The sequence below is a fragment of the Bidens hawaiensis genome, unplaced genomic scaffold, assembly GCF_021521415.1.
Source record: "Bidens hawaiensis isolate Kalapana, Puna unplaced genomic scaffold, B.hawaiensis_p1.1 tig00002477_1, whole genome shotgun sequence".
Taxonomy (NCBI): Eukaryota; Viridiplantae; Streptophyta; class Magnoliopsida; order Asterales; family Asteraceae; genus Bidens; species Bidens hawaiensis.
The window spans coordinates 2,319,527-2,333,303 of NW_027491136.1; the positions used below are offsets into that span (position 1 = coordinate 2,319,527).

Below are 13,777 nucleotides of genomic sequence, written 5' to 3' on the forward strand. Positions count from 1 at the left end.
AGGAGTCTAATTATCCGTGTCTTTTATTTCTTTTGAGTCTCGTAAATACGTATGAGATTTGTGGTGGACCCCGTTTTATGCTTATATGTCCACAATATGTGGGGTGTTTATCACATTATTATGCTAACCCTCCTGTGCAGCCGCAACAAATTTTTTTGCTGGGACCTCCATATTATTATGATGATCTGTATCAGCAGCCTCAGTATAATTAGGGTCAATATTCTAATAGCAACCCTGTTGAGAGTAGTGTGCCCGAGAAGATAAAAAAAAACATAGAGAATATGTTGGATCAATATATGGCCTCAGATACCAAACAGAAGTTAGCTGAGCATGATATTATTTTGAAAAATTAACATAGTGTTCTTATATATCTCCAACATACAGTAGAAAGCATCGCTAGGAGATTGGATGAAGAAGAGGAAGAAGAAAAGAGATTAAAGTTCTTGGACTATGTAGACGAGTCAGATGAGGAGATCATTCAAGTAACGGAGACGAAAATGGACGATGATCCTACCTCCGGTGTCACAAGTTACTATTGCTAATTACTGGAGTGATACCGTCGCCACCCCATGTGGGTATGGTGCATGGCTTCATTCCATGACAAAGGTTTACCACATAAAATTGATTCATTTTTATTATTTTACTTGGATAACTAAAAACCAAACAAAAAGTTCTATGGTACTTGTGGATAAGTGTTGGCCTTGATTTTATGGTTTGTGGGTAATTAAGAGGAGAAATAAGGTGACAATACAGGATTGGAAAGTGTATGAGTAGTATCCATAAATGCTATTTGTCCCTTATAAACAGTTCCGTCCCAACTATTCGTTACCACCACTACCACTTATCACTATTGTATTTTTTCAACAAAAACTATCATGAAATAGTTACTTATAGCGGTTCTAAACTTCCCTCACTACCACTCATTTGTTTATTGTTTTTATCGAGACACCTTACTTTGTTTATCGCCTAATAGATGTATGTGTGTGTGTATCACAAAATATGAGATTAGCAACTAACAGATGTTAGTGGCAAATTGTTAAAGTTGGTTGCAAATTGTATTAATTGCATTAATTAGTTGGTGGAAAATTGCATTAATTAGTGTGGGGACAAGCTTTGAGTACGTGCTCCATCTATATCCAATTTTTTTGCATTCTATACATATCCAAACTTTTAATATATGAGTAAATAATATTTATATATACACACACTAGGTTTTATCCCCGTATTACGGTATGGTTTTCATTTTTCATTTCTAATACTTATATATTTTTTTTGTAAGGAAGTTAAATAATATGTTTATGGTTTGATGATAAAAGGGTTTCACAAATAAATGAGATGTGATAAATGAGATGTGATAATCAAACTTATTATAATTTAACCCTTATAGGTCATCATCCTTTGACTTTAAAGCACTATCCTATTTGTTGACACCATAGTTGAACATCAATTTTCATCTGCTTTGTGTTCAAACATCATGAGCATCAGCTCCTTCTAAGCATTTTGTTGCTATAATCCTATCTTTCCCTATTTGCGATCATAAATCAAAAGATATGTCATGTCTTCCTCAGAGAAGTTTGAGATTCCTTTCCAAGACATATATCTGGCCACTAACAAATTTGCAGAAGCAAACGTGATTGGAAAGAGTGGATTTGGCAAAGTTTACCGATGCCAATCACGAGAACATGGCATGCTTGCTGTAAAACGGCTGAATCCTATGCTCGGCCAAGGAGATCATGAATTTGGGATGGAGGTTGCACTGCTTTCAAAATATAAACATGAAAACCTTGTTTCTCTTATTGGATTTTGTGCAGAAGGTGGGGAGAAGATCCTTGTTTACAAATATGAAGCAAATCAGAGTCTTGACAAGATTTTGCATAGGAAAGACATATCATGGATGCGTCGTTTGCAAATTTGCCTGGGTGCTGCGCGTGGGTTGAGATACCTTCATAATGAAATTGGAACCGACCACAGAGTCATCCATCGCGACATTAAGAGCTTAAACATTCTTTTGGATGAGAACTGGAAGGCCAAGATTTCAGATTTTGGATTGTCTAAAATTTCTCTTATTAATGCGCCCATTTCAGTCATTTACTCTGCTGCTTGTGGAACATTGGGATACATTGATCCAGAATTACTAGATGGTACTCTCACACAAAAATCTGATGTTTATTCTTTCGGGGTTGTATTGTCAGAAGTCTTGTTTGGAAAGCTGGTAGGTATTCCAGGACATCTTGATGATCATCGTTTTACTGTCGAAATGGTCCAAAAGCATTACGAAAAGAATACAATGCATATGATGATTGATCCTGATCTAAGGAATCAAATGAACGACGCTTCCTTGAGCGCGTTTTCAACCATCATCTATCAATGCTTAAAGAATCGTAGAGAAGAACGTCCTACAATGAGCTTAGTCGTGGAAGCGTTAGAAAGCTTTAGGTTATCAAGAAGTAAGCTTTTATAACTCACTTTATCTACATTTTATATATTCATTCATGATTCTTGAAGTATTGTTTTCTGGTAGGCATCAGGTGGTTTTATTCATGATGTATATATTAGTTTTAGAGACCAAACCTCCGGGGCATATGTTGAACGCCTGTGTGACGCTCTTAAAAGAGAAGGACTTTCCACTTACAAGGACAACATCACAACTTCGCATAGGAATCAGTACTCCGATCGGCCATCAAACAATCCAGGTCTTTTATCATTATTTTCTCTAAGAACTTCACTGGTAATTCTTGGAACTTGGATGAAGTTGCGGAGATTATAGAGTGTGTGAAAGAAAAAAGAAATGTTGTTATGCCGGTATTTTGTGATGTGTACCCCTCTGAGGTGAGAGAACAAAAAGGGTTTTTTGGCGTAGCCATGTCCAAATATGACACACCCGAAGATAAAAGTATGGCGAAATGCTCTCGTTGAAGCAACTAATGTACCTGGCCTTGAAGACTCGGACTTTCGGTAATTTCCTGCTCTGTCGCAAAATCATTATGAATAATAGAGCTTCATTTAGTTTCATAAGTTCAAGATTTAATATATATATACCTATTTTGAAGTATGGAATTGTATGGTTTCTCTAAAGTTTTGATTTGTAGAAGCATGAGAAGTTGAATTAGTATTGGATAAAGTCATTTTGTAGTTTACCCTGGTCGCCCTGCCTATATTGGTAGCTTTTGTTACGAGTGAGATTTAACTGTCCTGTTCTGCAGGTCTTGTGAAGATCTTGCCAAAGAAGCTTCTGCAAGAATCAAAGGTCAATTACAAGGAAAAAGATAACTGGGGTGAAGATCTTGTCACTGGACTTATCATTGAACAATCAAATGAGCAACAACTTATGAATGTTCTTCATTTATGAATTGTTACTCTAAATTGTTTTAAATAATACTAGACGTGTATATGCTGCATTTTGTTGTGTATAACAACAAATATTAATCTACCAGAAAAGAGCTTATGACTGGAAACCAATGGATGGAACTTGTTAAAGGCCTCAATTTAAAAAGGTTTCTTTCTCCTTTTTAAAAAGAAAATAAAAAACTCGGTCTTCCATGACTCCATGCGTTAAGAATTACGATAGAAGGTGACCATAGTGTTATGCCATAGTTAGCATCTATAAGTATTTCTTACAATTCATGTAAAAATATATAGTTGTAACTTGGTATTCAGATTCTGAGCAAAAAGAATAACTCATTTTTTTATTATGTCGAAGTGATAGTCATTACAAAGTGTTTGTAAATCCACGTTTTAATGTTCGGGTGAGTGTCAAGTTACTAGTATTATTTATAATAACTATTTTACCAAATTGGAATAGGAAATTGGGGTTAAAATCAAAGCCGCATTTGTTGTCACGCATGCTGATCTTTCTTCTTTGTTTGTTAAATAAATAAAATTCTCACAATCACAAACAACAAGAAAACGCCCACTAATAAGGTTCGATCGATCGTATACTATACATCAAAGACCGATTCTTTGTTGAAGAAGTTATTTATTTTATTTTTCTAATACCTAATTCAATTCACCCACTTTCAACTCCTTCTAAATTGACCCTCAATATTCTCTCCGGCAGCCACCCGATTTCACAGGTAATCAATTTCATCTTTAGGTTTAATTTTCAACTTTATCTTGTTACAATCGGTACCCAAATATTATAATTATTATACAAGTTCAGTTATGGTTAACTGTACTTCTCTATTTATTAGAAATTTTGTTTATTTCATGGGTTTTGCTTCAATAGATCAATTCACTTGATGGGTATGTGATTGCTGAGAATATGATTAAGAAAAATTGAAACTTTTATTATTCATTTTAGGTATTGAATTGATCTTTATAACTGCTTTGGTTGGTTAACTAATCTTTGATTTACTGGAGGAGTTGTTGATTTAGAAAGTTAATTTGATATTAGGTCTAACAAATCAAACCCTTTGGCTTGATCAAATAATCATTTCTGTTATTTCATCTCTTGATTTTTGGTGTTTCATAGTTTCATTCAACAAGTCAACGCCAATTTAAGAAAAAGTCAACTCTTTGTGATCATCTAACTTTTTGGTTCTTTTCAGGACCCGTATAATTTGTGCATAATCAAAGTCTGCCGAATAGAATATGTTTGGGCACAAGAAATCTCAGGCTAAACAAAACACAGTTGGCCCGCGAGTCCAAAGTCAACCTAGCCACAATCCGTTCGATTCCGATGACGGGATTGATAAAAAGTCAACCCGAAAACCATCAAAAGGAACTTCAGTGACCCCAAATTCAAACACGAGTTTGTTTGACGATAATGGGGTTAATAAAGGGACCTCGTTTGCATCAAGAAACAAATACAAGAACGACTTTGTTGATTCCGGTGGTATGGAGAATCAAAGTGTGCAAGAATTGGAGCATTATGCTGCGTATAAGGCTGAAGAGACTACAAAGGCGGTAAATAGTGCATTAAAGATTGCAGAGGATATCAGAGACAGTGCCACCAACACGATGATCACCTTGCATCAACAGGGTGAGCAGATTAACCGAACCCATATGGCTGCAGCCGACATCGAGCAGGATCTCAGTAAGGTATGTGTCATGTGGTACAGTAGATTCATCATGAAGTAGCAGATTTCCGTTTAAAAAGAAAGTTAAATGTTATTTGAGTAAATAAAAAGTCAAGGGCCATTTTATCAAAGTCATAGGTCAAAATGGTTGTTTTGGTAATTTCACTTAAACCACTTTTTGTTTATATATTAATTGGACTGTTTTTCTTTTTGTAGGGTGAGAAGCTGTTGGGAAGTCTTGGGGGCATTTTCTCAAGGACTTGGAAGCCTAAAAAGGGTCAAGCAATAAAAGGACCTACAAGCATCAGAGGTAATTAACCAAATCAATTTTTTTTAAAAGTTATTTTTATAAATCTTTGTAACTTATGCTGATTGGAATTTTACAGATGACCCTGACCGAAGAAAGGGTAACCATTTAGAGCAAAGGGAAAAACTTGGACTTACAACAACCGCAAATAAGGGACCATCATCTCATTCAAGAACTCCACCTCCCGAATCTGCAGACTCGATGCAGAAAGTTGAGGTATGCATAAACTTTAAGCATTATTCTTGTGAAGATACCAAAAAAGTGTACCTTTCATTAATCTTGGTAATGCCACCTGCATAAAAAGATAAGATTTTGTCAGTGTTAGTAACAATAATGATTCTTGTAATTCATCATAACAGTATGAAAAAGCAAAGCAGGATGATGGTCTTTCTGACCTGAGTGACATTTTGGGAGAACTTAAGGAAATGGCTGTTGACATGGGTTCTGAGATTGAGAGGTTAGTATGAATACTTGTATCTTATGTGAAAATTAAGAGGCTTCTGAAAGTTAATTTGTATTGTGCAGGCAAAACAAAGCTCTAAATCCTCTGCAGGATGATGTTGAGGAGATCAATTTCAGAGTGAAAGGTGCCAATCAACGCACTCGCCGCCTGCTCGGAAAATAGATTGAACCATCTTATGGTTATGTGGTTTCTGAAGTTATTTCAATGAAAAAAGTTTCATAAATTTCGGCCACTTAAATGGTAATTGTGCCACTGTTAAAACTTGTAAACAAGCAATATAGTTTGTAATCCTTGAAACCTGTAATCAGGGCTACTATATGAGGTCAATTACTTTTGGTTGTTTTCATTATACTATGTTTCTGTGAACATTGTTTGAGGATAAGTTGACTTTTTGACTTGATGGTCAACAAAGTTTTGACTTTATAATGTGGACTTGTTTAGTCATAATATCAAACATCTCAACACATACGACCGTTTTCGCTTTCCTTAAGAACTAAAATTTATAGGGTTTGAGAACACTCATGTGAGTTATGAGCTTTAGATGGTAAATTAGTTGCGATTAGTATTAAGCTTGATCTTGCTGTCTTGCGTAAATATTCGAGTACGAGATCAAGGTTTGTTCACTTGTTGACTCGCTTGAATGACTTGTATGGCTTTTCAAACTAGCCCACTTGACGACTTCTATATATTTTCAAGCGCATTCTTATTTATTGGTCGTTTGGTACTACTTTAAGTGAGACATGTACAGTTTAAAATCGTTATAAACATGTACAACTTGACTTGTTATTTTAGACCTCTATATACATAATCATTAAAATAGTGAAGATAAAAATGAGTCAATTTACTTGTCTGAGCTTCCACCTCTTGCTGTTATTGTTATGTATTGCATTTCACCCTTCACATAAAGCATTTTGCATATAGGTGGAGGTAGAGCTAATAACTCAATTTAATATTATTATATATTTTTTTCTTCAAGGAGAAAAATGAATATATAATTGCCAAGAATCACTCTTTCTTTAAAAAGCAAGTCTGATAAGTGACGACCAACTCCCCCCCCCCCCAAAAAAAAAAAGGTTAATGTCTAAAATCCAAAAAGTTGCATAGCGCATAGGGGTGTTTATAATTTGATTCGAATTCGAAACGTTCGAAATTCGCTTCGATTCGAATTCGATTATTAAGATTCGAACTCGTTTTTAAAAAATTCGAATTCGATTCGTATTCGAGTATAGTAATCGAATATGAATTTATGATTTATTATTCGATTCGATTCGAAATTCGAATTCAAAATAATACATATATATAATTTATATATACATATACATATATAATTTTTTGTTATAGCCAAATCCATAAACAATAAATGCCAAACCCTATAGCACATATTATTATTTTTTTATCGCATACTATTTGTATTTTAATTCTGAACTTACTATTCGCATAGTATTGTAGCAACTTTAAATTAATGTTTGTGTGCTTTACAATTATGATTTTGGTTTTTGAAAATTTTAACATAGGTGAACTTGAATCAAATAGAATTTATTCGAAATCGGTCCATATTCGATTCGAATTCGAGTTTCAAATACGAATTAAATCGAATTTCGAATATGGTATATAATACGAATACGAATTCGAATCGAATAGTTCAACTTTTATTCGAATACGAATACAAATACGAATACTAGCAAAAAAATAAATTATTCGGATTATTCGATTCGATTAACTTGAAAATTCGTTATTCGATTCGATGAACACCCCTAATAGCGCAGTAACATCCATGACAAAAACTTATTTTGGAAAAGTCAAGTTAATAAACAATTTTGATTTAAAAAAAGCACTTTTAGAGTTAAACAAGCAATATTCCCGAACATCCTCTAGGAATGCAATTACGAATGAAACTAATTTAACACATTGAAACGTTTATTATTGAAACGGAATTACAAAGAAACGATTATGAATTGCACCAATGAACTTGAAACCCTAATTTCTTATTTTATCTCCCAATCATCCAGCTACTGTACTACTAACGGTTAGTAACAGAACTTCAACCTAACTTGTCAACTTTTACCCCCTAAGGTTTAGAGAACCTTTTATTTTCAACAGCAAATGTCAACTATTAACTATAGACAGTTAAGTAGTTAACCCCGCACTTACACTACAAACATTGTAAAACAGATTAACGGATCATGAGATTGACTGACTTCTACAAGATCAGATACAAAAATTCTTACAGCACGGTTTCATCGTTCCCACGTAAATAAAATGTTAAAATCCCATTAATATTATAAAGTTAATTCTTAGGCAATACGCTATGTGTAACACCCCGACCAAAGGCGGATTATACATCGGGGCGCCACATATTGCTTCATTACTCGCGACACTATTGGTGTCAATATTTATTAATACACATTTTATCGCGCACGCGCAGCGGGAAAAATAAAGAACATAAATCAAACATAAATCAATATATTATAAATTATAACATTCAAACAACATTAACTTGTCTTGATACATTTTAATTCTAGGTCCAAAAGTAAAAACGTCCTACGTGTCCACAAGCTCCAAAACAGCTACTGCAAACCTGAACATGTGTTAAAATAAACGTCAAACACTTGCGTGTTGGTGAGAAATCAAGTTTAATAGATAATCATAGATAATCACAGTAAATCTGCGCGCAACACGTGTATGTCTAGAGTTTAACAAGGGTGTAATCAGATTGTGATCAAGCCTAAGATAGTTCATAGATCATAGTTCAATCCATGCTCCCAATTGAGCATAAAAACGAGAAAACATCTGTGCAAGTGTAAACAAAGAAAACCGTAAACGATAGGTCTCCCGTGTTCAACTAATGGTACCAACGGAACTGCGGAATAGGCCGAACAAAGCGGTTAATGATACACACATACAAATAAACAGCCAAGTAAACGTCCTCAACACATGGGATACTGCGCGACTAAAGTTCATAAACAAGTTTTAAGACTCTAAGTTTGTATGAACACATGAACATCCCAAAACATTAAAAAATAAAAAGGGATTAGGTACGAGATAACTCACATGATAAACGATGCGGTGATAGATAAAGCAAGAACCAACTTTAAACAAGCACAAGTTAACCTATAAATAAGATTATTGTTTTAACGATTGGTTTTAAGTCTTGATTATAAGTTAGCATAATTAATAAGTAAATTATTATATATACATATATACATTACCGGAAAAGCAGGGCAGAACGGAGGAAGACGGAGGCGGAGAGGGAGGCGGCAGAGAGCAAAAAGGGAGGAAGAGATAATAAGTGTAGTGTGTGAAGTGTTAAGAAAATAGTACTATATATAGGCAAACCCTAGGGGACACAAACCCTAGAAAAGATCTCCAAAAGTAAAAGATTCCAAAAGCAAAAGATATGGAAAGATATGGCAGCTGCAGGGGGCAAAGGAAAAGCTGACAGGGAACAGTAAAAAGCATGGGCGGGTCAGATAAAGGTACTGGTCAAGCATGGAAAAAGCAGATCTCAAAAGATTATGTCAGTCACTTTATCTGCCAACCAATGGGGTTGGCGCGCATGTTGCGCCGAAAGTAACTTTTCAGACATAAAGCAGATTAGGTCAACAGCTCAAAAGATAAGACAACACAAAAGCAAACGGCTAGATTAAACAGAAGAAAACTCAAAGGGTTTAGCGCGAGAAGGCTAAGGCGCGAAGGCAGACACAGAAGGTCATGAGAGCGCGAGCGCGAAGGCAGACAGAACCAACCTTAACGCGTCGCGGAAAGAACTACCATTTCTAAGCGCGCCGCGGGAAGAATCACATTTCTTAGCGCGCCGCGGGAGGAACTAAAATTCCTAGCGCGCCGCGGGAAGAACTATAATTCTTCGCGCGTCGAGGGATGAACTACGATTCTTAGCGCGCTGCGAGAAGAACTACAATCCTTAGCGCGTCGCGGGAAGAACTACCGTTCTTAGCGCGCTGCGAGAAGACTTACAATTCTTAGCGCGCTGCGAGAAGAGTTCGTCTCGCGTATCGCTGAAACAGGTGGTCTTCACGCAGGATTCCTTGTAAGGGGTCTGGCGCGTGGAGCTGCGCAGACAACCTTAGGCGGGAAGGAACAAAGGACAAGCAAAGAGTTAGAAGAAAAGAGGGAAACAAGGCTTAAGGGCGGGACAGCGACAAGAGGGAACAGAAGGCGGAAAGAGAGAAGAGGGACGGGACAGCGGGAAGGAAACAAAAGGCGGGAAGGAAAATACATATTATTATTAAAAATAAAATATAAGTATAAATATTAAATAATAAAAGAGAGATCGGGTCAGAGAAACGGGTACCTGGGTCGGGTCGGATCAGGGCAGATGTCACAGTCTCCCCTACTTTAAGAAATTTCGTCCCGAAATTTATCTCGAAGTAGGTTGCGCAGAGAACAGGTGCGGGTACTTGATCTTCATTTGATCTTCCCTTTCCCATGTAAACTCGGCTCCGCGCTTGGACTCCCAGCGAACTTTCACGATAGGGATACGACTGCGCTTGGTTTGCTTAACCTCGCGATCCATAATCTCAACAGGCTTCTCAACGAAATGCATAGTTTCATCAACTTGAACTTCATCAAGCGGAATGTGAAGGTTCTCGTCAGCTAAACACTTCTTGAGATTGGATACATGGAACGTTGGATGCACATTACTGAGCGCGGGCGGCAGGTCAAGTCTGTAGGCAACTTTTCCCACACGCGCGAGAATCTTGAATGGACCAACATAACGAGGAGCAAGCTTACCTTTCTTCCCAAAGCGGACAACACCTTTCCAAGGCGACACTTTGAGGAGAACAAGATCACCAACTTGAAATTCGAGAGGCTTTCGCCTACGATCTGCGTAACTCTTCTGTCGGCTTCTGGCAGTCAGCAAATGATCACGGATCTTGGCGATTTTATCGGTTGTCTCTTGAACAAGTTCGGGTCCTGTGATTTGAGTTTCACCCACTTCGCTCCAACAAATCGGGGAGCGGCATTTACGACCGTAAAGTGCTTCAAATGGGGCCATACCGATACTGGAATGATAGCTGTTGTTATAAGAAAACTCGATCAAAGGCAGGTGTGAATCCCAATTACCTCCAAAATCAAGAACACAAGATCGGAGCATGTCCTCAAGAGTTTGAATAGTTCGCTCAGACTGACCGTCAGTCTGAGGATGATATGCCGTACTCATGTCCAAGCGAGTTCCTAGCGCAGATTGGAGAGATTTCCAAAAGCGAGATATAAAACGGCCATCGCGATCGGATATGATGCTCAAAGGAGTACCATGGCGGCAGACAATTTCCTTGACATAAAGCTGCGCGAGTTGCTCAACACGGTAGTTTTCACGAATGGGCAGGAAGTGAGCAGACTTAGTCAATCGATCCACTATTACCCAAATGCTATCATGCTTGCTTGCTGTCAAAGGTAACTTGGTAATAAAGTCCATTGCTACACATTCCCATTTCCACGTAGGAATTTCTGGTTGTTCGAGCAAACCAGATGGGCGTTGGTGTTCAGCTTTTACTTTAGAACAAGTCAGACATTTAGCTACGAACACAGCAATATCCTTTTTCATACCGGGCCACCAATAAGTTATGCGCAAATCCTTGTACATCTTATCAGCGCCAGGATGAATAGAATACCGAGATTTGTGCGCTTCACTCAGGATATCAGCGCGAAGATTCTCATCAAAGGGGATCCAGATGCGATTAAGATAGCAGAGAATTCCACTCAGATTAGGGACAAAGAGTGCTTCCGCGCCACACGCTAACTCGGCGCGAAGGTTACCATTACTGATGGATGCGCGCTGCGCGTCACGAATACGCGATTCAAGGTTGCTTTGAATCGGCGCAAAGTGAAGATGCGTGCGCGGCAAGATACAGTTAAGTTGGCAGGGTTTTCGGCTGAGCGCATCGGCTACCACATTAGCCTTACCAGGATGATACCGGATCTCACAATCGTAATCGCTGATGAGTTCGTTCCATCGGCGTTGCCTCATGTTAAGTTCCTTCTGATCAAAGATGTGCTGAAGGCTTTTATGGTCAGTGTAAAGGATACACTTAGTACCATAAAGGTAGTGTCTCCAGATCTTCAAGGCAAAAACAACTGCACCAAGTTCGAGATCGTGAGTTGTATAATTCCTTTCATGAACCTTGAGTTGCCTCGATGCGTAAGCGATAACCTTGCCTCGTTGCATAAGAACACAACCGAGACCTTGGTTGGATGCATCGCAATACACGACAAAATCATCATTACCCTCAGGTAGCGCAAGAACAGGAGCTTCACACAACAATCGCTTAAGCGTCAGAAAGGCTTCTTCTTGCTTCGAGCCCCAAATATACGGTTTACCTTTGTGCGTCAGAGCTGTTAAAGGCAAAGCGATCTTTGAGAAGTTCGAAATGAAACGCCGGTAATAACCAGCTAAGCCCAGAAAGGAACGGATCTCAGAAGGAGAGGATGGCGTAATCCAGTTCTTGATTGCTTCAATCTTGGATGGGTCGACATGAATACCCATCTTGTTTACAACATGACCAAGAAACTGTACTTCATCAGACCAGAATTCACACTTGGAAAGCTTAGCATAGAGCTGCTCGGTTCGAAGCTTCTGCAACACCAACCGAAGATGTTGCTCATGCTCGGCCTTGGTCTTAGAATACACCAGAACATCATCGATAAACACGATCACGAATTTATCCAAGAAAGGCCTACACACCCGATTCATTAGATCCATGAAAACGGCGGGTGCGTTGGTTAGACCGAAGGACATGACCAAGAATTCAAAATGGCCATAACGAGTTCGAAAAGCAGTCTTCGGAACATCTTCATCGCGGATGCGCAACTGGTGATAGCCAGAGCGGAGATCGATCTTCGAGAAACAAGAGGCACCTTGGAGTTGATCAAAGAGGTCGTCAATACGCGGTAAGGGATACCGGTTTTTAATGGTGAGTTTGTTCAACTCGCGGTAATCAATACACATGCGAAACGATCCATCTTTCTTTTTAACGAACAACACCGGAGCACCCCAGGGCGAAGAGCTAGGGCGAATGAATCCTTTAGCAGTCAACTCTTGAAGTTGGCTGGCCAATTCTTGCATCTCAGCGGGTGCAAGACGATAAGGAGATTTGGCTACGGGGGAAGCACCAGGGACAAGATCAATACGGAACTCGACTTCACGAGCGGGAGGGATACCAGGAAGATCATCAGGAAAAACTTCAGGAAAATCACGCACAACAGGGATATCGCGAAGCTTCTTCTCTTCAGCAGGTTTAACCACATGGGCTAAGAATGCAACACACTTCTTCCGCATGAGTCTTTGGGCTTCGGCGCAAGACATAAGTTTAAGACCGCGGGAGGGTTTCTCGCCGTAGATATGAAGATCACCATTTTCTCGAGGTATGCGAATAACTTTCTTGGCGCAAATAACTTCGGCGCGATTTTTCGAAAGCCAGTCCATACCAATGATAACATCAAAGCTTCCAAGAGGCATGGGGATGAGGTCAATCAGAAAATCGTTTTCGTTAAGGTTAAGCGTGCAATCTTTAATTACCGAGTTTATTAAAACAGTTTCGCCATTAGCCAATTCAACTGAAAAATCTTCTTTTAAGTTATCGCGCGGTCGCGCAAGCTTCTGCTCGAAGGCGCGAGAGATAAAACTTCGATCGGCGCCAGTATCAAAAAGCATAGATGCATAAAATCCGTTAAGCAAAAATGTACCATTAACTACGTCGTTATTCGCTTGCGCTTGGTGCGCGGTTATATTAAAAGCTCGTCCACGCGTCACTTGGTTCGAAATCTGGTTCACCGGATTCGCTTGTGTGATTTGCACTTGTAGTCTCGGGCACGCGTTCCGGAAATGACTGGGATCACCGCAGTTATAGCACGACCTGGGTCGTGGGTTTTGGTAGATTGATTGTGGGTTCTGCGGGTAAACTGGTGGTATTGGCGCAATCGGATTGGAGGGAGGGGTTCTACAGTACTCAACGGAGTGACCTACGCGGC

The 13,777-nt window shown here is 38.7% G+C and overlaps 2 protein-coding genes across 2 annotated transcripts; both read left to right on the forward strand.

Annotated features, from left to right (window-relative positions):
* Positions 1-1,544: 1,544 nt before the first annotated feature.
* LOC143619610 (putative receptor-like protein kinase At5g39000) lies at positions 1,545-2,854 on the forward strand. The gene is made up of 2 exons (XM_077091499.1): positions 1,545-2,447; positions 2,522-2,854. Exons 1-2 carry the CDS (start codon positions 1,556-1,558, stop codon positions 2,542-2,544), a joined length of 915 nt encoding a protein of 304 aa, XP_076947614.1. The 5' UTR covers positions 1,545-1,555; the 3' UTR covers positions 2,545-2,854.
* Positions 2,855-4,008: 1,154 nt separating this feature from the next.
* LOC143619611 (SNAP25 homologous protein SNAP33-like) lies at positions 4,009-6,154 on the forward strand. The gene is made up of 6 exons (XM_077091500.1): positions 4,009-4,073; positions 4,548-5,040; positions 5,235-5,328; positions 5,405-5,541; positions 5,685-5,782; positions 5,851-6,154. Exons 2-6 carry the CDS (start codon positions 4,591-4,593, stop codon positions 5,948-5,950), a joined length of 879 nt encoding a protein of 292 aa, XP_076947615.1. The 5' UTR covers positions 4,009-4,073; positions 4,548-4,590; the 3' UTR covers positions 5,951-6,154.
* Positions 6,155-13,777: the final 7,623 nt, after the last annotated feature.

What these genes read in the sequence shown, in the direction of transcription:
- LOC143619611 (XM_077091500.1), top strand. Translation starts at nt 4,591, where the DNA reads ATGTTTGGGCACAAGAAATCTCAGGCTAAACAAAACACAGTTGGCCCG. An exon ending in ACTCGATGCAGAAAGTTGAG is followed by an intron (nt 5,542 to 5,684) that starts GTATGCATAAAC and finishes TCATCATAACAG; the next exon opens with TATGAAAAAGCAAAGCAGGA. An exon ending in ATGGGTTCTGAGATTGAGAG is followed by an intron (nt 5,783 to 5,850) that starts GTTAGTATGAAT and finishes TGTATTGTGCAG; the next exon opens with GCAAAACAAAGCTCTAAATC.
- LOC143619610 (XM_077091499.1), top strand. Translation starts at nt 1,556, where the DNA reads ATGTCTTCCTCAGAGAAGTTTGAGATTCCTTTCCAAGACATATATCTG. An exon ending in AAGCTTTAGGTTATCAAGAA is followed by an intron (nt 2,448 to 2,521) that starts GTAAGCTTTTAT and finishes GTTTTCTGGTAG; the next exon opens with GCATCAGGTGGTTTTATTCA.